Source organism: Agelaius tricolor, unplaced genomic scaffold (assembly GCF_023055355.1).
Source record: "Agelaius tricolor isolate 1412-34295 unplaced genomic scaffold, bAgeTri1.0.p SCAF_13, whole genome shotgun sequence".
In the NCBI taxonomy this organism is placed as follows: Eukaryota; Metazoa; Chordata; class Aves; order Passeriformes; family Icteridae; genus Agelaius; species Agelaius tricolor.
The window spans coordinates 18,946,700-18,969,018 of NW_027269273.1; the positions used below are offsets into that span (position 1 = coordinate 18,946,700).

Below are 22,319 nucleotides of genomic sequence, written 5' to 3' on the forward strand. Positions count from 1 at the left end.
CGAGGGACCGAGCTTAGGGACCACTGCCCGACGCCGGCGGGGCACAGGGCGGGCATTCCTGCCTCCTTCCCTCTCGGACTGCCCTCGGGGCAGGACAGCGGGGAGCGGGCAGGGCACTCCGCCGCCGGCGGGCACGGAAGCCGGCCGGGGGCCGGGGCAGCCCAGCTGCATTCCGGAGCATCGCTGCGCGTCCTGCTGAGCCTCTCTCCAGCAGGCTCGGGAGCGGCTGGAGCCCAGAGGAGGTCAGAGCTGAGGGGTGGCAGAGCACAAGGCAGAAAGAAGTTGCTGTCGGAGATGAGCGTCGTGGCAAAAACCTGTGACAAAGCGGAGGTGGGGGACATAACGCGAGAGGGCACTTAAGAAAAATCTGTTTGCAGCTGAGTGCAATTAAAAAGATTATTGCTTGGGGGCGGGGGTAGGGGCAGGTTTTCACGGCCCTCTCGTGCCACAGCAAATTGTTTCTCTTCATGGAAATCTTGGTTTACTTACACTGGAGTCTGAACACATCCTGCAGGCGATAAGTTATGATGAAATGAAATCTCTTATTAGAGGCTTTGCACAGTAGCATAATTACTCCCCGCCTGATACACACAGGTTACAAAGCGCTGCCCTAAAGAGATTGACCATCTCATCTGGATGCTGTCTTCAAAGTTTGAATAATTAGTGGCTCCCAGCCGCTTCCCCCTCCCCCACAATCTCTGCAGCCCCTAATTAATGAAAAGAGCCACGGGGAGGGATGCGAGCAGAGTCACTTTGCATGACAGAGTTGGGGCTAGACATTTCTCTCTCGGGGCGGGGCTCCCATCGCCAGTCAAGGAGGAGGGAACCCATCCCCTGTGGGGTGCTGGGGCGCTGTCCCACCGAGCGCAGACTCCGAGCACGGAGCGCTTCGCCGGGGCCTGTTCACCCGGGAAGCCGCGCCATCACTCTCCAGCCGGGAGCCGCTTCTACGCGCCTGCAGCAAAAAGCGACACCTCCTGTCCCAGACAAAGGTGGTACCCGCGGGGGGCACGGCCCGCCCGGGCGGGGCTGCGGGCGTGGGACGTGTGCGCTGTTTCCCCACGCACACGGCAGCCCTGCCCGCTCCGCCCCGATGTGCGGCTCTCCGGGGAGCGCTGCGCTGCCCCATGCAGCCGGCGGGCCCTGTCCCTGTGCGCCCGACCAGGACACGCGTGGGCGCGGCGCGCCTGCCCCTCGGCGCGAAGCCCCCTGCCCGTGGCAGCCCTCGCCCCTCCAGCACAGCAGCCTCGGCGTGCTTGGTGCGGTGACTTGTGCTGCCGCCCGCCAGTCTGAAATACAGCTTGCACTTCAGGGAAGGAAGAAACTCGATTTCAGTTGCGTGTTTCTGTGCTGGACCGAGTTCAGACACAGCCAACCGCGGCGGCGGTCGGGGACTTATCAAGGAAAGATTAGAGGGTCCACCGGCTTTCAGCCGCTTTGCCTGGTTTAACTATGCACAGCTAAAAGCTGAATGCGCTGCTTGAGCTCACCACTTGAAAGGTTTTTTGAGCACTGGCCAGTTGAGACCCAGCGATTACTTAGATCATGGAGAAATAGAAAAAACCCACATCCTCCCTGGCGACATTCACAAAAAATGAGCAAACGGCTGCTGAGCAGTAGGAATCCCTCGTTTCCCCCCGCGCCGCCGGGCTTCGGCCTCGCCGGTGCCCACTAGTGTCCGCAGCCCGCCTGGTACTCGGCACCCCCCGCCCGAGGCAGCCGTCCTTCCCCGCACACAACGCAGCCTTTCAAAACGAAATAAAAATGCTCATAGCGTCAGATTCCCTCGGTGCCTCGAGAATATCAGATTGTATTGTAAGACTTCGCGATAAGACGTAAGATTTCAAGGGAGTCTCCAAAGCAAAGTAAGGCACTGCCGAGAAAAAAATCACTATTTTTCGATAATGTGCACTGCCCTTCTCTAGGCTCTGACATATCCTGTGCTTGTGCAAAGAGAGATGGCCTGCTCATCTGCCTCCTCCAAAGGGCCCGACGAGATGGCACGTTTTAATGCTAGGTGGGCGTATGTAAAAGCAAGGACACGGCTGAGTTCTGCCTCGGTCGGAGCTGGGCAGAAACACCCTGGGGAATGTGGGGCTGTGTCTTTGCCAGCGCCCCTTCCCTGCTCCTCCATCCCCTGCCAGGAGGGCTGGGCACGGCGGGAGCTTGGGGGCCGCCTCTGCAGAGCCAGAGCCTTCTGTTTCAAACGAGACAGGTTTTCCGAGCGGCCTGAGCCCCTCCTGTGGCTGTCACACCCCGGGCAGGCCTGTCCGGCCCCAAGCCCGAGCGAGGTTTGTGTGGGGCCAGGAGGGGCGGGCCGGGCAGGTGACCCGGGCACTCGGAGCCATTTGATCGCGTCTTGCTCGAAGGAAAATCCCACCAAACACTAGGAGAGCTGACTGTAAGGTGTGCATCTCACCCTCCTTGGGGCACAGGTTACCTCAGTGTACCGTCTCACAGTGCTTCAAGCTCCCGTAAGGCAGGTGACCACATCTAATGGTTCCTTCTTACACCTTCTGTTGCTATTTGCATAAAGGCTGCAAAATTATAAATTCTTGCGATATGAAGTGCAGTGGGAATTGTCCATCCCAGTTTCCTGACACCTGCATCCCAAATCAGGTGATGTTTCCCAAGCAGTGTTAGGAGATGCCACCACCACACCGGTTCCTGGGCGGGAGGTAGGATGCAGAGCTTCCAGGGTGGCTGGGCCGCTACCAAACCCCCACTGCCCTCAACAATGCTGTTCCTTCGGCCCGAGCTGAATTTTAAAAGAGAACAGGAACTCTCTTGAGTTCATCCTCTATAATCCCTGTATCACAGAACACAGCGAGAGTGGTTCGCCCTCATTATTGGTATAAGATTACTCTTCAATTGCAGTGAAAATCCATCCTTTCAAAAGCATTAAAGGGTTGACGTTTCTTTTCCTGATACAAGCCCATATTCAGATTACACGGACACTAATCAAATAACCCGGGTTATTTCATTTGTCAACATGTTCATAAAAATCTTCTACCAGGCGTTAAAGGCATTTATATGGAACGACATCTTTCAAAAGCAATGTCGCTAGTCCAGATTTAGGGTATATTTGATTATGACAAGACGTTTGATGGTTTTATTTTGCATACCAGCTGTGCCACAAATCATTTCATACCTCAAAGTCCTAATTTTTATCCTGCGAGTATTTTCTACGAAGCAGTTGTTTTTATTTAAGCGGCTCTTGTCAATACCTGCAGCTCCGAGAAGAGCCTTCGATTCAAAAGCGTTCTCAGATGATCTAAAGGACAAGTGGGAAGGCGGCTTTGGAGATGGTTTTGTTTGGTTTATTTCGGCGTGCGTGTGTGTGGTTTCCCGCCCCCAACTTTAAAAGAAACTCCTCGGTTCATGGTACCGTTAGAAGGGGAATCCCGTCCACCTTGTGGCTCCCCGGCGCTGCTGTCCGCAGCCGCTGCGGGATGCCTTCCGCTCGGCCAGGGCTGCGGGCCCCCGCGGGCGGGGTGGCAGCGGCTCCCGGGGGAGGGCTCTGCCTGCCTGGCGGCGGGGGTCGGGGGCAGGAACTGCGGTAGGCGTTTCCCGGGGTCTGCTCTGGGCGGGGAGCCGCGGCGGGAGGAGGGTGCCGGCGTGCTGGGGCGGTGCGGCGGCGGGGGGCTGCGGCGCGGCTGCTGGGGGGCCGGGCGGCCCCTGCGGTGGGGTGAGCTGAGGTGAGCTCTCCGCGGGCACTTGTCCGTAGCGGGATCCTGGCAGAGGGAAGGGGCGCGGCGGGACCCCCGGCGCCGCAGATCCCCCGTCCCCTGCGGCGGGACCCCCAGGTGAGCGGGGCCGGGGCAGAGGGGCCGGGCGGGGGTCTCGGCGCGGCCGCTGCCCCTGCAGAGCGCGGCGAAGCGGAGCAGCACCGTCCGTCCCGCCCGGGCGCGCTGCGCTCCCCGAGCCGCGGAGCTACCGGGGCCGGGCCGGGCCGGGGCCTGCGCGGGGGTCCCCGAGCCGCCCCGGCGCTGCCGCACGGCCGGGACCTGCCCGGGGACAGGGACCGGGCTGGGCTGCCACGGGCCCGGGAGTGCCGGGGAGCAGGTGAGGGCACCGAGGTGACCTTTGCTGGCTGGTGCCTAACCCTGGCCGTGCCGCCGCCGCTCCGGTGCGGCTGCGAGGAGCCCGGGCAGAGCGGCCGTGCCCGCCGGGGCCGTGCCGAGCGGAGGGGGAGGCGGGTCCCCCTCGGCAGCCCCGCCGGCAATCGCGCTTCTCCTCCCTCCCGGCTCTCCTCTCGCCGAGAACTCTCGAGCATCAGTTGCTCTTTTTATTGGTCACAGCGCTCCTCATCCTTCCAACTTCGACAGGTGATCAGAGCATCGTGGCTGTTCTAGGTACTTACCTAGGGTCTAATTGCTTTTATGAAATTGATGAACTCTGTTTGGAATAGCTGTCATTGTTCTTCTCTGTGTGTGTATTCCTTATATCATGGATATTCATGTAGTAGATAGAAATTTCTTACTTAAGGTAGGAGCTGCTATTGCTGTCACTTTAAAATGTCACATTAATCTTTAAATTTTCAAATCTTTATATTAAAAGGTTTTTGTAGGAATTCAGTCCACTGAAAATGTTTGAAGCATTTTAATGACTTTTTTCTGTGAACTGACAGCTACTAGTTGAAAGAAATGTCAATAGAAACTTACTGGAAGATCAGATTTTTTAATAGTTTTGTATTTTTAGTATAGTTGCTTTCAAATAAAAAGCAGTTGCAGTCATGCATGAAATTCAGAAATGAATAATCAATTATGTCTCAGGAGCTTTCCCTTATTTTTGGCTTTTAAAAATGTAACACTTGACAGCTTTTGTTACCATGTATTAAGTATAACTGGTACTAGAGAGAGGAATAGAGCCATTTATTTTGGCGGTAGAGTGATTAAATTTATGATTTTTTTAATGTATAAAACTACACCAAAGCATAAGCTGTTATTTGAAAATGCAATTATTTTTTCGTATTCAACAATTTTCCATTATTTCAAAGCAAAATAAAGCTGCCTTATGGAACTCTACAGAGATATAATTTTCTAGAGAAAATAGTTTTGTAGCCATAGAAATATTAATGTAAAGTCAAAATATTTAGATCCTGTTAGCTGAATGTAATATAAGCAGATGAGAAAATACAAAAATAAATTATGTGTAAGAATTACAGAGTGTACCAAAGATTTTGCAAAAGAAATTAGTTGGATAACTCCTAGTATTTACAGATGGATATTTCCATGTCTGTAATGCTGTGATTCTGTTAATATAATTTTCCTGCAGCACAGTCTTATGTTACCTGCAATTGCTATTGATAAACACCAGGTCAAAGAACAAAATATTTTGTTGGAAAACAAACTATTTCAGGTAAGACCTGTTTTAATTTACAAAATCACTTTCAATTAAAAGGTTTCATTGTAGTGAAAAATAACTTATGTTGCTTCCCACAATTTCACCTTGCATAGTGTCCTTCAGCTCTGTCACTTGCTTTTATTGGAGTTGATATCATGTAGTAAGTTTGGCACAATTGCAAGTAAGATTAATGTAAGTTAATGCCACTTAGTACTGTTGAAGAAATCTTCAGCACCAGCCATGTGGAAGTAACTGATCTTTGTTTAAAAATATTTCTTTTAAAATACAAATTATGAACATGCAAAATCACAAAAAATAAATAGGTGTATGTATGGCTTAAATAGGTGTATGTATGGCTATATGCTCAGCTATGAACACAGGTATATGTGTATATATGTTTCCATCTTTATGTATGTGCTTACACACCACATGTATATGCTTTTCTGTCAGAAAGAAACATTTGAACAGATATAACTTTTTTTTTAAAGCTTCCAAAATCAATAGCAGGACTCTTAAATAGGATCATATCTTAATATATCTTTAAATTGAACCAGATAAAGTAACTTTAAAGAATTTCTGAAAAAGAGACATCAATATGAATTGTATGCAGAGGGAAGACAAGTATTTGTGACTGTTTTCACAAGTTACACATTTTGGTTCAGTCTGTTTGTGTTTGGTTCAGCCTGTTTGTGTTTCATTCATGCTGTTTGTGTTTGGATCATGTTGTTTGGTTGGCTGTTGTTTCTCCATTTGCTGTGGCTGCATACAGGGAATGGTGGTTTTGTCTGCATGGATGCCCAGGTGAAGGAGCCAATGCACAGATCTGTGTCAGAACAAATGTGTTAGCACAGATTACTGTGGTCAGGGCTGCTGTTTACGTGAATCAAGGATTTTGCTGAAAGCAGGCACACACATCTGTGTGACAAGTAACTTTCCTAGACTGTGTGACAGATGAATGGTTGACTTCTTTGTTCCCCCTCTCATGGAATAACATTTGCTTTCTGTTCTTTTTGGATGTCCCTGTCAAATTCAAACTTCCTGTGATATTTCAGAGCATTATGTCAATTGCTGAATGGTGAACAGTGCCAGGGCAGCAGGTGCAAAACCAGACCAAGTCTCTGAGGTGACCACCAGAGCAATTCAGGCCTGGATATGAGATACTGTGAGCTCTGAACTGAAATGTACCCATACAGTGTATGGCATGTACAGCTGTATAAGCAGTTGAAATTATGTATTCATAACGTTCACAGTTTGATATTCCTCAGTCCTGGCTGAAAAATTAAAATAAGCTCCCTTTATTCTACAGAAACCCAGTTTTTTCCTTTATCCTACAGAAACCCTGTTTTTTTAGGTCTTAGGCCTTGAAACCACAAGAGTGAAGTGGTGGATAAATGCACTGCTTCAGTAAATAGAACAGCTGTAAGCCAGTGAAGAGTCAGCCCTTCACACAAAAATAAAGTCTTTGAAAGCCAGTGGACTATGGAGCTGTAGTCATCTCCTCTTTATGCACAGGTGGATTCTCTGATTTATGAGTGACTTGTACAGCCCAGTACCATCCAACAGGGTCCATTAGATCAGACACAGTGCCAGACAGAAGCATTCATTCTGTCCTTGGGACCAACCCAACTAGAAAGGAATATTGACATTTTATGTATCATGAGGCCAAGTTCCTAGACCCAGTCTGTTTGAACTACCAGGATTGCAGAAAATAAGTGTACTTCATCCTTTCCAATGGATGCAGCATGTTATTACTGTTGCTCATTGTCCAATTTGAAGTATCAAGAGTTTTCCCAGTGCTTGCACTCCATTTCTTGTAGTTGAGCACTGGAAGAGATGGAACAGAGACATCAGTGGCCCTGTTCATGTTCTGTCAGATTCAAAACCTCCATGAAGGAGGCTTCATGGGGAACTGTGCAGAGACTGATGCATCACACATCCCAACAAGGGAGTATTAACCAGGCTTTCCAGATGTGTGGGATAGCCCATTGCTTTCCTACCTACTGCATTTCTGGCCATGGAAGAGAGTGGAAGTAGAAATAGCCCAGCCTATTGGTGCTGGGCTGCCATTTGAGAGCCAGTGGGGTGAGGATATGTGACTCTGCTGGGACTTGTTCAAATCACTGTTATTTTCTCATCAAACCAAATTTGATGCTCAATCCCAGGCATTTTGTTCCTGGATATCGGGTAGAGACTGGAAATTGCATCCTCTGGGAGACATAATGTATCTTCATCTGCTTTGGAGAGGGAGGTCTGTGTGTCTGTGTGGCAGCTACCATGCATCAGGAGAGAGGCCACTTCAACTTCCCTATTCTCAGAGAAAATAAGAACAGACCTGAAAGCTTTTCTTTTAGTTTCCACTTCCAAATGGTTCCTGTGTGTCATGAGACTGGTTGAAAGCAAATGTGGAGCTTGAGGTATTTGTTCATTTCCAATCAGCGATTTTAGCTCTGTCTTCTTCATTATTCCCACAGAAGTTTGAGAGATTGTTCATAATAAAAAGATTTGGCAGTTTCATGATTCACTAGGCTGGGTATCCAGCCAAGATATAATGATGGTTCATCAAAAGCTGTCAGCCTACATTGCATGTACTGGGGATTTCAGATGATGGAAGACAATTTGAAGACCACACAGCCTTAAAATAGTAAGAACTGGAGAACTGGTCCCTGAAGGTATGGGGATGGTACAATAACAAAGTCATGAGCACCCCATAAACTTGAAGGTCTCTAATTCAAAATAAAACCTCCAAAAGGGCCCAGTTTCTAAAAGCTCAAACTAGACACCAAACTCCACACCCCGAGCTGCCTCCTCATAATTCCTGAACAATCTAGGCAGTGAGCTTCCCTATTTCTACTCATTTTTTTTAGGTACTTGTCAGGTTAGAGTTGTGCAGCTGCTGTACAGACAAGTGTGAAGAAAGAAAGCTGGGGAGGCCTGGAATGCCAAGGGAAGCCCACTTCCATGCATCAGGCTAGTTCAGTCCTGATTGTATTCCATTCCTCCAGATTCTGTTCATCTCTGCAGTCAACAAATTCCTCCTTGATGCATAGTTGTATTTCCTTCTACTTCTTCCCAGATGCCTAGCTCAGGTAAGCACATCAGGCAAGTGTGACTGAATCATGCCAGGAGAACAGGGGATATGTTAGATGAGCAGTACATCAAGAGCAGAGAGGAACTGAGAAGAGAGGTACTCAAAATATGCCCCAACTGTAGCCCTGGACTGTAAAAAAAGGGTAAAAATTCCAGTTTCCAGGTTTAATTATTGTTCTCTCATTGACCTCATCAGTGCTAATTAGGCTGTTTTTAATGCATGGATGTGACATGGCTCACTGGAAGGAAAGGGACCTGTGGATCAGCAGCCTTCTTGCTTCTCTGCAGGATCACCACTGGGATTCAAATTGTGACCAGTAAAAATGGGAAGAGGAAGGATCATAATCAAAGCTCAGAAATTCGGGGTGTGTTGTCTTATGTCCATCTCAAAGATGGACAGGTTGCTAAACCTGAGACTCAGAAATGAGTGACATATGAGTAGTTTTTTTTTAAATGCAGAGAACTTCTTCCCAAGGTAATCCAAGATCTTTGCATACTCTGCTAGAGGTACAATATCTGTCTGAGGGATAGCAAACCAAACCCCCAGATGGCTTTCTTCATCCCGGAAAGGCTGGGAATGGCAACACATAGCTGTATCTCCAAGTGTTTTTGTACAATTTTCTTCATGTGTATGGGATTTTCAGCAGTGAAGGTGCAAAGAAATAATTTTGTGCTCAGAAAGACCTGACTTGCACCCAAGCTGAAGCACATAAAGTTTGTCTTGCAGTAACAGTGAGCTAAAAGAAATTACTTGTTTAGACTTTTCATGCTTTTAAAGCACTTCTCAGCTTGTGATTGAATTTAGGAAACAGGGTTTGGTTTCAGGATTTGTTTCATGGGTTCTGGGATTATTTTTTAAAGCAAGAATTCTCCATTCTTTTATTTGATTCCCTGCCAGTTTCCTTCAGTTTTTTTGATTTTTCTGCTTTGCAGTTCACAACTTAAATAAATGGAGAAGAAAACCTGGTATAGAAGAAAAGCAATTGTATAAAACCCAAGAATAGATTTTCTCACTTTTCTATTTTGTATTCCCTTGAAATTTCCCTCATGTGTAAAGAATCCTCAGTTTCTTATAACAACAGAAAATAATAAATGCTGCAGACAGAACCACTCTGTCTGCATCAGCTCAATTCCTTTATTTTCTGTAGTTTATTATGCATGACACTGCACGTCTGATCATGGATTCCTCAGGCCGACAGACCTGCTATTGAAATCAAAGGCAGTTTTGGCAGTGGCACTGTCACAGGTTATGTGCTTCAGGGAAAATGCCATCACACTTTGGAGCAGAAAGGAGTAAGTTAAAAGGTGAAGGAAATGATGGCCCCAGTATTTAATATTTCTGTTTCATTTTTGCTTTCAGTTTTGTTGACATGGGAAACGCAGAGCTATAGTGTTTACATTAACCCCTGCTCTGGGGAAAGTCTGGAGTAGATACAGAAATGGTTGGGAAGACAGAGGGGTGATGGTTTCCAGGATCAAATACTTTCAATTATTTTTTAAAAGTATCTTCTGTGCCATTTTTTTCCCAGCTACGATAATTGGTCTGAAAGTGATATAAAGACATGCAAATTAATCTACAGTTAAAATGGAAGTAAAGGTGAAAGTGAAGTAGTTACTGACAATTTTGAAAATCAAATTAATTTTGAAGAAATACTTTTTATTACCTGCTTGTGTTTTTGATTGTGAAGAGCAGAACTAGCTAAATAAGTTCTGGCTGAAACCGTTCCCCTCTTGCAAATGTGATTAATTTGTTTCCTTCCCCCTTGCATAGTTGATCATAATACTGAGCAGGGCTACCAGTGCCTTTGGGGCCACTAAGAAGCTCCAAACGATGTCACAGTTCAGTGTGGTCACTGTGGCAAGGAGAATCGGGTCATGTCCTTTGAAAACAGAATTCAGGGGAGTCCTTGCTCAACTCAGTGCTTCTACAGTTGGGAATTTCCAGACATTTCTTAGGAGAGCTTGCAGTGACATCTGAAGGCCATGCAGTAGAAAACCAGGGATCTGAAAATTCCTTTATTTTCCTCGCTGGTAACATGTTTTTCTCATGAGATACAGGAGCTATGTAAACACATTTCAGGAAGGTAGAAGTTGTATCCCTAATTAGTTAATGGGATGCTATGCAAGTGCTAGGAAAGGGGGAGAGACTAGGAGAAGGCTATCTTTGGAGTTCCAGCTTGGAAGAACACTCAGGAAACCAAAAGCTGACTAGCCATTTGTGTGCTGTTCTGGAGGCAAGCAGGCTGGGAGCATTTGCTGTGAGCATCATCTATTTAATGTGCTTTTTGATGGAACATTCCGAATTGCATAATCCATAGGGAGTTGCCTGCCCATAGGTCCTTGTTCTTTGACAGATCTGTCACACTTCTCGGAAATCAAGATGCAAAATCCATCACTCAGGGACATGGTATATGTGTATCAGATACTGTCTGGGGGATGAAGAGTCTATTAAACAGCAAGTCTCTAAACTCATCCATATGAAGAATTCCCATCTGTGACAGATAGAATATGGAGAGTACCCATAACAGGTGATCTGAGTCTAATGTGCTACTAAAGCACTATAAATATTCATTTTATTTCAGCCTCTCAGAGATGTCTGTGGGTGATTCCAGAGGGATAGGAGCTGCTCATGCAGACCCTGAGTGGGAACAGCAAGATCATGTTGTATGGGGGGGTCCTGGGAAGCAATGGCACTCCCAGCTCTGGCAGTTTGAGGCAAGCATATCATTGCCTGCAGGATGCAGAGCTGAAGATCTGACCTTCACAATGAAGCCTGTGGTACAGTTCTGTAAACTTTGCTATGTAGTAGGAGGAGTGAATGAAGTTATATGTACAACAGCTAGTGAATCTGTAAGAAATGAAGGCACAGCAGATTTATTGCTCATTAAAGGAGGTAGCCAAAATGTGGAGATCAATGGCATTAAGACAAGAGTAATCCGTTGTGTGAAGTCATGGGGAACAGTCATTCTCTGTTATGAGAATTTTCTCTCTTCTTCACTCACTGGGAAGAATGGGAGTGATTCACCTACTTCAGCCTGTCAAATTAAAATAGCAGGCATTCTAGCATACCTTCTTCGTTTCTCATTATGAGTCCATTTCCAAGTTCTTAATTAATTTTCTTTGACTATGGAGACTGTTGGCAAAAGTGTGAGATTTGAATTGAAACCAAATTTTGTAATTAAACAAGAGCTCAAGTACTGGGTTCATGGTTTGGTCTAGAATTCTCATTCAGGCTCAAGTCTGAAGTTCCTGAAAACTTAAGGGAGGTTTTATTAAAAAAACCTCTAAACATCTTGACTGTGGCTGAAATTTTGGCTTTAGATTATAACCAGATAAAAAACATGTAGAGGTTCAAACTTACATCCAAATTGAGGGGTATTTCAGATTTTTCAGATTTATATTCTGGCCTATTTACGCATTTTTTTTCCTAGCCAATTTCTGCTGTCTGTTCTGAGTATTGTGGATGCTGCTGCTGTATTTCAGCAGCTCTGAGATCTCTGCTGGTGGTTTCAAGGTACGAGGTTTGCATTGACTATTACACAGCCTTCTGCACTGGCAGGTGCCACAGTGTAGTCACATCCTGCTGATCCTCTCTGACAATCCAGCAGGTGCCCTCTGGCAGTATTTCAGTTTTCTGTGGTAAGGGCAGCAGCTACCAGAGAACCCCTACCCCCCCTCACCTGTGCAGGAGGCAGGATTTGTTCCAGTTCTGCCCTGGATGAATCTGCACTTTGGAATGGAGACCCCTGAACGAGGGCAGGTCAGAAAACCCACAGGATGCAGCACGCCCCTTTGCAGAGGTAGCAGCTCAGGTTTGAAAGCAGTACAGTCATGTTTGCTCACTGTTATCCCTCTGCTGGTGAGCTTGGCTTAGTGACAGAAGCTGAAATCTTGTGGATGCAGAGGGAAGAGCTTTCTCATGCTATTTGAAGACTGCAGAAAAAGATTCATCCTTTTTCTTCTAATGATGTTGCAGAGGATCCCCACTCTCCACTCTAAGTACCAGTAGCACGTCTTCAGCCAACACTGCGAAAAGCCAAGACTGTAGATTTAAATGACTGTCCCTACCTGACATAACCCTGACCAGACCCTGTCAAGCCCAGTAGCTGAGGAGGCATCCAAGCTGCTGTTTGAGCAGAGGCTGGCAGAGAGAATGCCCCACTCTGGAGAGAAAGGATTCCTGCCTGACAGGGTGCTCAGAACCTGGGGCTGCACATTGCACGGACAGCAGCGGAGATGGGGCTGTCCTGCTTCGCGGGACACTGTGTGATGCTGAGATGTGACACTAGATGGTGCATTCGCCACGTGATTGGAAAAGAGGGATCTTCCCAGTGCCTTTGGAGCAAGGCTGACGGCCACTGTCCCATCTGCTGCGTAATCACAGCACATCCTTCCCACAGCTTTTCACAGAAGTGACCCTTCCATGCAAGAGTCAAATTTCGTGCTCCCACAGCTGCCAGGATGGCACTTTGAGACTTTGGTACTTACACATGTAGGTTTGGGGATTTTTTGTCTGAGCACATATTAAGTTAACAAGTAATTTAGAAACAAGCAAACTTTAATGTCATATTTAGTTCAAGGGATGCTTGAGGTTGGATAGAGGCATATGTTATCCCACTCTGCCTTGGTTGTCTGGTTTAGGCCTTCCTCCTTCTGATGTTTATACATACTGAATGTCTGACCATGCATTTTATTATTTTTAGGGTAGGGTCTTAGACCTTGCCTACAAGGAATAAATTATACTGAATTAACTACCCTGATTTAGAAACTGATTTAGTTAAATCAGTGCAACTCTCCTGAGCACTTTATACCACTTCAGTTTAAGTCATGAGTCAGTGAGTAACAAGTCAATTCTGTTGGCAGAGAGTGAGAAAGATTAGACTCGATCTTCAGCCCTTCTATCTCAGTATTTATTAGGCTAAGGCCTTTCAGGGCTTGTTGCTGTTCTCTTTAATTTTCTCTGCCTAATGGACCTGATCCAGCTCTTGATGGCGTAAATGAGGGGTTTTCTATGACCTCCAGCTGGGAGCTGGAGATGGCAATATCTTTATTAGAAACCCAGAGAGGCTTAGAATGACAAATAACTCAAGCTTGTCTTCTCCTTGCTACATACTGAGTTCTCACATTGTGGCTCATATTGCAGAAGTTGCATCTACAATGACAAATATATTATTCTACATTCAGGGCTGGAAAATTTATCCTCTAAAGAGAGGAATCTCCACTAACATTGTGCTAGGAGTATCACTATGCAAAGAGTCATAATCTGATTTGATTTTCTCAACAACAGCAGACAACATATACTTTGAGGCAGGATGAAAATAATTCTTTTGAGGAATTTCCACAAATTTTGTGCATTATGGTTGGATAGACTCAGGACTCAGGTTATTCCTGGTTTCATAGCAGCTTAAACAGAAACTAGACTGATGTTGCACTCAAGCAAAAAAAGCACAGCTTTTTCAAAATGTGTTTCAAAAAGTCTTGCTTTTTTTTTTTGCTGTTCTCCTTCTCTACCTTTCTTCACACTTCTACAAAATATAAATAATAAGAAGGATATCTGAGAATATTCTTAAGAATATGCTGAGTTCTACTCACTCAAAATTTTGCTTATTTTTCCCAGATCTTCCTACTTCTGTCTGTAGAGAGCAGTGGTTGAACTCTTGGACTGTCTGCCTATTCCAGGAAGAGTAATTCACTTGTTTACAAACCTAAGACTTTGGTTTAGTGCAAAATAACCTTTCTCATTCTGAACTGGATGCTAATAAAGCTGTAAACTCTGTAAGCAACAATGTCCTGTCATACTCTAACAATTCACCTACAGATCCTGGAAATCTTTGTATTTGAAGTAGTGATGGCACCTTCTACTTCTGTCTCTGTGCCAAATGTGATTTCTTGTGTTTTTTACAGGTTTATAATGGAACTTACCTCTTTGCCCAAATTCCTTTGGACAAGTGACAACAAGCTTCTGCATCACCATCTTCCAGACATACTGGCTACTGTTCATACCACACAAGACATCCCTGAAGAAGTTGTTTTTGGACCATGCATGCTCCAGAACACCCTGCTGGACACTGTAGCTTTCATTGCTCTCAAGTGTTCTGACAGACGGAACATCCACTATGTATTTAAGGTATGAGAAAAATATGAATGGGTAATGTTAGACCTATCAAAAGAGGTACACCATCCCTGAGAAGGTAACTTTGCAAGGGGCAGGTTTTTGTTTTGTTCAGCACAAGTAACAGCTCCTTCAAAGAAAGGGCCAGTGCATTTCTGATTTATGAGCTGTAGACTGGAAAGACCTAAGGAAAACTCTGTCCTTTGCAGGAAGAATACAAAGTCCCACTTCTATGCTGATGGTTGATGGCCTGCTTCAGATCTGCCTTGGAATACGAGGGAAGAGGGACAAACAGTTCAGTAATCTCTAGTTCAGCTTTTTTCAGGACAAAGGAGGTTTATCAGGAGGTGTGACAGCCTTGTGAGAACAGAGGGGAAAGATTGGCATTGCACTGATTTGTGCAGGTGGTACATTCACAGCATTTATTTACATATCTAGACAACTGCTACCCCAGTGTGTTCAGTTATCCTTACAAGTGAAACCACAAGGGCAGTCAGACAAATAGCCCACACACACTTTGGGCAGCCACAACTTAACTGCTGTGAGTACATGGACTTCCTAAAGTCACTTTAGATCTGAATGTCTGTGCTACAGCTACACTTTTCAATCACTGTAGGGAAGGCAAAAACCCCTGGATTGTAATGGACTGTTAACTCTCAAGCTCTAGTTCCCCAAATTTTTTTTTGTTTTGTTTCATAGCCACTGTTTATCATGCTGACCACTTACCCTAGCTTTCTGGGTCTTGGAGTGCCTTTCAGTCACTGTTGGTCTAGATGAAGACAGGGAGGTGTTTTACAGTGTGAGGAAAGCCAATTTCCCATATTCTGTGGCATGGATGGATCTGGGAGAGATCCAGGTTTGCCTAAGATTCCTGTGCTCTGGAAGAGGGAAATCCCAAGGCATATGTGTAATATGGAAGATACAGTTGTTGGGAGATAACCTGTTCTACACTTCTGATTTAAACAAATTAAGATGGAGAAGAAGAGGCTTCAGGGTTTATCTGACTGTTTTGAGTCTCTGGCACAAGTTTGCTTTCTTGGACAGTGTTATTAGTACTCCAGGAGACCAACAAACTCTTTGGAGAGAGACCTGCCCTGAAGTAAGGCTTTATTTTTGGAATATTTCTGTATTTCTCCAGGGAGTTTTGAATTACTGTAGAGAGAGCCTCAAAGGTTTTCTACATTGGAAGAGCCCTCTAGAGGGATGGCTTTAGTGTTTTTCTACACTTGAGCTAAGTAATTGCTATGCAGCAATGAAATTGGATGCCTGAGTTGGCTCAGCTCTCTGTCTTTTGGCAGTAAATACATGAAATTCTGTGCAAGTAGCTGTTTCAGATGCAATTGGTAGTCCCATATCCTGTTAACTACTCATAATTAAAAGTAAACCTCCCAGAAATCAGGAACTACCATTAGGCTCCTAAGTGTGTGTAGTAAATAATTAAAAATTCAATCATGATGCTATGTTGTCATCATGACACTGAAGTTCAAAACAAAAAATGAGTTTTGCTCTGCTGGGTGTCGTACAAACAGAACACACATGAAAATGAATTGGCAAGGTGGATTCGTTGCAACTGGGATTTCTGTTCATTATTGTTCATCAGCACTCCTGCAAGACTTTGGGGAATCTTATTTCTAACAAGGGTTTCATCATCTTGGGCTTTTTTGTTTAGACCAGAGGAGAACTTCATAATCTTTTTTTCCTAATTTTCTTGGAGACCTTAATTTGATCTCCTTGGCCCAGTTTGTACACTTGGGCAAAGAAGATGCCTTGGCAGCCATTGGCACCGGTAGCTCTTTTCACTGATTCCTCTGCCCCTTACAGTTTCTTGGGGGTTTCAAGGAAAAGCCTTATTTTCTCTCTTCTCTTCCAGCATCTCCCAAGGGAGCCACATTCCTCCACAGCCCAGCTCTGACTGAGATGCTGGGCTGTGAAGGCCTTACCTCATATATGGGTGCAAAGGGTCCATCTGGGCGATCCAGGAGAGGGTGCATTTGCCGGGTTTATAGTGTCTCTAAACACATGGAAAAACTAAAGCTGGTTCATGATTCTAGCTGGCAGCACCCAGATCTTATCTTACATCTGGTACTCCTCCTCACCTACTTGAAGCTGACTGAGCTCTTTCCCTGGAGTCCTGGAGGAGCTGTGCTCCCTTTGACTTTGCTTAGAGCACCGGGTGGCTGCTCGGAATTTCTGAAACACAGCAACTAAAATATGACAGCCTCTGTCATAGCTGTTAGTTACAGCCACTGTGTGTGGGTGGGTGTTCCTGGGTTGCTGTCAGGCACTTGTATTTCTCAATCATTGTTAATTGCCATGGCATTTAGAGAGAACCAGTTTCAGGCCATGCTAATTTATTTTCTCTCTTACACTAAATAACTCTCATCCTAATGGTTTTTTAATGTTTCGTTCTTGTATCCAAGCTACTAATGTGATCAAACTTTTCACGTAGGTAATAGTCAGTTAAAATCAGGGAAATAGTTAGCCAAAATACTGTTTCTGGAACCAAATACCAAAGAATGGCTGCCCTGCAATTAGTGGAAAACAAAGAGCTATACATTGCTTGGGGTGAAATTTAGATCATACTTGTCATTAGACATTTTTCATTTGCAAACTTCTTCCTTTCTAAACAATTACTTAGTGCTTCAAAAATTAGTTTTTATGCATATAAATGTTGCCTTTGACCACCCTGTGTTTTTAACCTTCAAGCTATGAAAATATTCCCTTTCAAATGTTGCAGAGGGCACAGACCTGCTGTGGTAAACACCAAGGAAAAACCTATAAAGAAATAAATAATTCCCTATTCCGTGTAATAAAGTAAGTAAGATTGGAGTCACACACTGCATGAGGAAGACAATGCCAAATGTTCTGTACTTATATTATTTACTTGTCAACCTGTGACTAAATGACTCAGGAGTCCTGTGGAGTAAAAATTATGTGTGATTTAGGACTATGCTGTAATATACATACAGAACAGAAATTTAATTTGAGCAATAGACTTAATATTATTTTTTTAACTTTTTAGTGCCTGACCTGAGAAATGTTTTTAAACTTAATTTGTTTGGTATATCTGCATGCCCACAAATTGAAATCAAATCAACCCGTTGCAGCTCTCAGAAATTATTGAACAAAAAAAACTGATCTGATGAGGTTTTTCTGTTTAGATACCTTGAAATTAATTTAATTAATCTAGTAAAGGTAAAATATAATTTTATTTCTGAAAAAAGAGAAAGAGATTATATAAGTGCTTCTTAGTTGTATATATTAAAATCTGTATTTTATGTAATCTAGCTAAACATATATGCAGATGTTTACTTGGGGTATTGAATCAAATAACCATAACTTTTCTTACACCCTCTGATCTATATCCTCTTATGTCACTGAAAAACTCCACATGCAACTGTCCTGAGTGTATGTTCATTCCCAGTTTCCCACTGCACTGATCTGCACATCTCTCAGTCCCCAGGTCACAGCACTGGCACATCTCCTGACTCATATCCCCTTTTCATATCCCAAGGATTGAGACCCCTTCTTAGAGAGGATCTCACTTCCTGTACCTCTGTGATCCACACCTGGCACAGTCCCATGGGATGGTGTGCACAGGACAGCGCTAGGGACTGACCAGCACAGCAGGCCTGGCTTTGCCAGGGGAGGGTACTCATGAGCATTGGTGTCCCCTCCTCCTTCCCACACAGCTGCATCCCAGAGCTCTCAGCCCCCACGCTGGCAAAGCCTTCTCCCTGGGATGCCTTTGGATTTGGTGACACTGGCACATGTGTTGGGCTCACAGCTTTGTCATATGTGCTCAGTGCAAGGCTGAGACCAGGCTTTGTTCTTCGGTTGGATGCAAATCTTGCTTTGGGCCTCGAGACCTGTGACTTCCCTTCTTTGTGTCCTGTCTCACAGGTGGATGTTACATCTGTGCACAGTCCCACAGGACTGCCTTGGATGAGACTTGTACAAGCAGCTGCCCATAGCAAGGAGCAGAACTTGGAAGCTTACTTGGAAAACAGTCAGTTATACTATCGCTCCACCAGGAAAATCAGCAAAAATGAGGAGCTGCTTGTCTGGTATGATGAGGAGCTTTCCAGCCTCTTGGGTTTCAATGAGATAAAAGCTCAGAGGCCCCAGAATGGTAAGTACTGAATTGCTGATTGCAGGGGTCACTGAGGACAGAAGGGAGTCTGCATCTTCTTTAGTATGTGGTTGTCTTGTAATAACACAAAACATGTGCAAATCCTTAGCTGGTCTGCTAAGAGAAAAGACCTTCTGCTTTGAGGTTTGAGCTGGAGGCACAGAGCAAGAAACAATTTGCCATTTTTAATGGCATTCTCATTGGTACTTTCTAGCAGAGGATGGTGCACTACGGATTCATGCTGAAATTCTTGAGCTATGCAATGGAAATCTATGCACTTCAATAACTTAGAATCCTAAAAAGTCTAAAGTAGCAGTTGGAAATAGGCCTTTTTTAGCTCATTGACAAATCAGGTATAGGCTAGTGTTCAGCTTTAATCTTGCAAATGAGCAGATCTTTAAAAATACATAACAAACCTAACAGTATTGCATGCAGCACAGTCTGCCTATTTAATGTTGGACACAGTGGAAATGAGGAAAAGAACAAGCTTCAATTTCTGAGATGTTGCTGGAAATTCATTGCTCCAAAAGAAGTTGACCTAGAATTTGTTACAAAACTAAAAATCCAGATTACAGAGACACCAAGCAAGTTAGTCAGGTCCATATAAGTCTGATTCCAGCTGTCATTTTTTCCAAATTTTACCTGGGTAGACTGGAAGAAAACCCTTTCTACATTCCCTTTAGTTGATTTAAACAAATTTTATATAGATTTGTTAGTAAAGGCATAGGTTGGTAAAGATATGCATTAGCAAATTCATATGGTAATGTGCTTGTCTGTAAACGAGTATTAAATTAATTCAGACACATTCTTAGCAGGAACTGACTAAATCATTCCAGCTGGTTTCAGTGTATTCTGTTAGTTTCTGTGTGGACACACACTGCCAGCCCTTTGGATTTACCAGGGAAGAGTGTTACTTGCACAAGAAACACTATATCTAGAATCAAGACTTTAAACTCACAGGTATAATGCTCCACCCATTTCAGCAGCCTTATTTTCTTATAAAAAGTTCAGCTTCTGTAGTTCGTGAAGTGATGTAAGCTGTGCTGAGTCCCAAATTAGGAATTTTTCATTCTACCCAACCAATTTATGAAGTTTCCTATGTATCCCAGGCCTCAGGTGCTGTCTGGCATCACTTGCATTGTAAAACTGCTGTGTGGTGAAATAATGTAACATGGATATAATTTACAAGGGTTAAGGTATACCATATTTGTGTGTTGATTGCTGAATTTTGTACCATCTGTTCATGGGCAGTCAATCATCCCAATGAACCAGAGGTGCAGTAGGTCTGAAGACCACAAGGAAAGAGTGTTCCTTATTCCTCCTGCCCATCACTGGCATTGTTTCAATTTGAACATCATTTTCTGTGCCATAGACATTTGTGCCTTAAGGCATATAACAGCTTGCCAAATAAGCATGAGTAAGGGCTTCAGGCATTAAGGTCGGATGATTTTTGAACAATATTAAACTTCCAGAGTATCCTAAAAATAGAGAGTCATGTAAAAATCTTTGAATCCTGGTCTAAAACTCATTATTGCTTGGATACATAGTGTTTAACGTTCATCTTGAATGAAAGCCAGTGACTTAGTTAAGAAATGTACACCCAAATCTGGGTTTAGACTTCAAATCATTATAAAGTCTAAATGGTTTTATCTAGATCATGGTGTACTGGCCATTTTATGTACTTTTATGTAATATAATTACATTTTATGTAATAAAATTTAGGCTTGAAAGTCTAAATGGAATATTTCTGCCAGTAGCACGGAAGCATGGAAGCAAATAAGAATGAACCATTTTGGACAGCAGGAAGGGACCTGATTCTGCCCTGGCATTAGTTTTACCATGTGTAACCTTGTATGACACAAGAGGGGTTTCTGGGTTTCTGTTTTTTTGTGTCAATGACAGGATCAGGATCTGCATCCACCCATGATTCCACCTTTGCAAAACTCATCACTTGTTGTCTGTTTCTGCAGAGTTGAGATGCCAAGAGTGCGACCGAGTCTTTAAATGTGAGCATTCCTATCTGTCCCATGTCCGCTTCCTCTGTGTCCCAGAGAAGAGTGCTCTGCTATGGAGAAACTTCCAGAACCCTAAAACTGAAAAGGGCAGCCTAGCTGAGCAGACCACAAATTTCCACAGTCTGGCAAGGGACCTGGAAGTCAAAATGGCAGCTTGTAAAGATGATGCACATGGTGTTATTGGAGAAAGGAGAGCGAAATCTGAAGAGGCTGAGAGCATCAGGAGCAGGAAAACAGTGCTGTTGGAGAAAACCAATAACTTGAGTGAGGAACGTAACTGTGGGGGCAAGGAAGAGGTTGGGGGAGAGCATGCATTGGCTGGTTGTTTCAGGAAGCTTAGTTCAGGGAGGCAGTCAGCTAGGAAGGATGCTCTAGAGCAGAAGCAGAGTGCTTTCACTGAGGTCAGGAGGATGAAAGAGAAGCTGAGGAATGAGAGACTGCAGGAGCCAGAGCAGGAGGATGGCACGGCCCCACTTGGTAAGGAGCAGGTGTCAAAGGAAGTGTTGCTGAACTCCTCTGGTAGTGCATTCTCCTTTGTTTGGCCCACCAGAGCTCGAGGAGAACAGAAGAGTGCTTTCAGCAAGCCCAGTAAGTGCGTAACAGAAAGAGCTGCAGTAAATTCCTCTCATCCCATGAGTGAGTCAACAAAAAGCCTGGGGGAGCTGTCTGGCTTCATTGCCACCGCAGACATCATGTGCTGCAGCAGTCTTCTCAATTCCAAGTTCTTTGTCAGTGATTTGTGTAATGCTCAGATGCTGCAGACAAGCATCACTCGGAGCAATGTTTTCCCATATACCTCAGAACCGTGGCTCAAGCAAGCAGGAGGACAGTTACAAAACACTACCACCACTTCCTCCTCCTCCTCCTCCTCTTCCTCCTCCTCCTCCTCCTCTTCTTCCTTGACTCTTCTTCCCCCCACCTTCACATCCTTTGGAGTGGCTGCCCAGAACTGGTGTGCCAAATGCAACCTGTCCTTTCGCATGACATCTGATTTAGTCTTCCACATGCGGTCTCATCACAAGAAAGAATATTCCTCAAGTGAATCCCAGTGCAAGAGGAGGCGGGAGGAGAAGCTGACGTGTCCCATTTGCCACGAGTACTTCCGAGAACGCCATCATTTATCCCGGCACATGACTTCTCATAATTAGAGCTGTGCAGGCAGATGTCACCAAGGGACCCCGCAGGTTGGATGAAGAAGGGAATGATCGTTCACTTAAATCCATTTCTTTTTGAGTTTACATGAATTTCTTTCAGGAAATCACTGTTTACAATAATTTATAATAGATGCTTTGCGAAAAAAAATATTAAATGTTTACAGAGTCTGTGTGGGTTTTAAGTTTTGAAAACTCAACCTAGCCCTTGTCAACCTATTTTTGAGGAAATAAAATAGTGAAAAGAATCCACATGAAGTGTTAATTTGCAGAGTAGGGACAAAATTATAGATTTGCAAACAGAGTTGTCTTTGCTTATATTTGAGTTGCTGGTGTCTGTGCAGTACAACATAAATACAGAAATAACAACCACCTAATTGAATGAGAAACCTTTAAGCATTAGAAAAATCAGAGCTTATATGTCAAAAGAAGATAAGTTACTGTTTCTAGCAGAATTGGTGGACTCTTACTCCTTT

The 22,319-nt window shown here is 44.5% G+C and overlaps 2 protein-coding genes across 4 annotated transcripts in view; one reads left to right on the forward strand and one right to left on the reverse strand.

Moving 5' to 3' along the window:
- ANTXRL (ANTXR like) overlaps positions 1-1,209 on the reverse strand; it is a 57,136-nt gene extending 55,927 nt beyond the window's left edge. The window contains exon 1 of the mRNA XM_071439046.1: positions 490-1,209. Coding sequence (XP_071295147.1) covers positions 490-568 — 79 coding nt within the window. The 5' untranslated portion in view covers positions 569-1,209. The remainder of the gene's footprint in view (positions 1-489) is intronic.
- Positions 1,210-3,600: 2,391 nt separating this feature from the next.
- ZNF488 (zinc finger protein 488) lies at positions 3,601-22,091 on the forward strand. Of its 3 annotated transcripts, none has more exons than XM_071439048.1 (4): positions 3,601-3,806; positions 14,338-14,560; positions 18,449-18,677; positions 20,648-22,091. In XM_071439048.1, exons 2-4 carry the CDS (start codon positions 14,345-14,347, stop codon positions 21,838-21,840), a joined length of 1,638 nt encoding a protein of 545 aa, XP_071295149.1. In that variant the 5' UTR covers positions 3,601-3,806; positions 14,338-14,344; the 3' UTR covers positions 21,841-22,091. The 3 variants fall into 3 exon arrangements, with proteins under 3 accessions (XP_071295149.1, XP_071295150.1, XP_071295151.1); XM_071439049.1 differs by having other exon boundaries at positions 3,624-3,698; XM_071439050.1 differs by lacking the exon at positions 3,601-3,806 and adding an exon at positions 5,295-5,361.
- The last annotated feature ends 228 nt before the right edge of the window (positions 22,092-22,319 follow it).

Excerpts from the sequence above, each read along its gene's own strand:
- ZNF488 (XM_071439048.1), top strand. The coding sequence starts at position 14,345 with ATGGAACTTACCTCTTTGCCCAAATTCCTTTGGACAAGTGACAACAAG. Across the intron at positions 14,561-18,448 it reads ACATCCACTATGTATTTAAG|GTGGATGTTACATCTGTGCA; the intron begins GTATGAGAAAAA and ends CCTGTCTCACAG. Across the intron at positions 18,678-20,647 it reads AGCTCAGAGGCCCCAGAATG|AGTTGAGATGCCAAGAGTGC; the intron begins GTAAGTACTGAA and ends CTGTTTCTGCAG.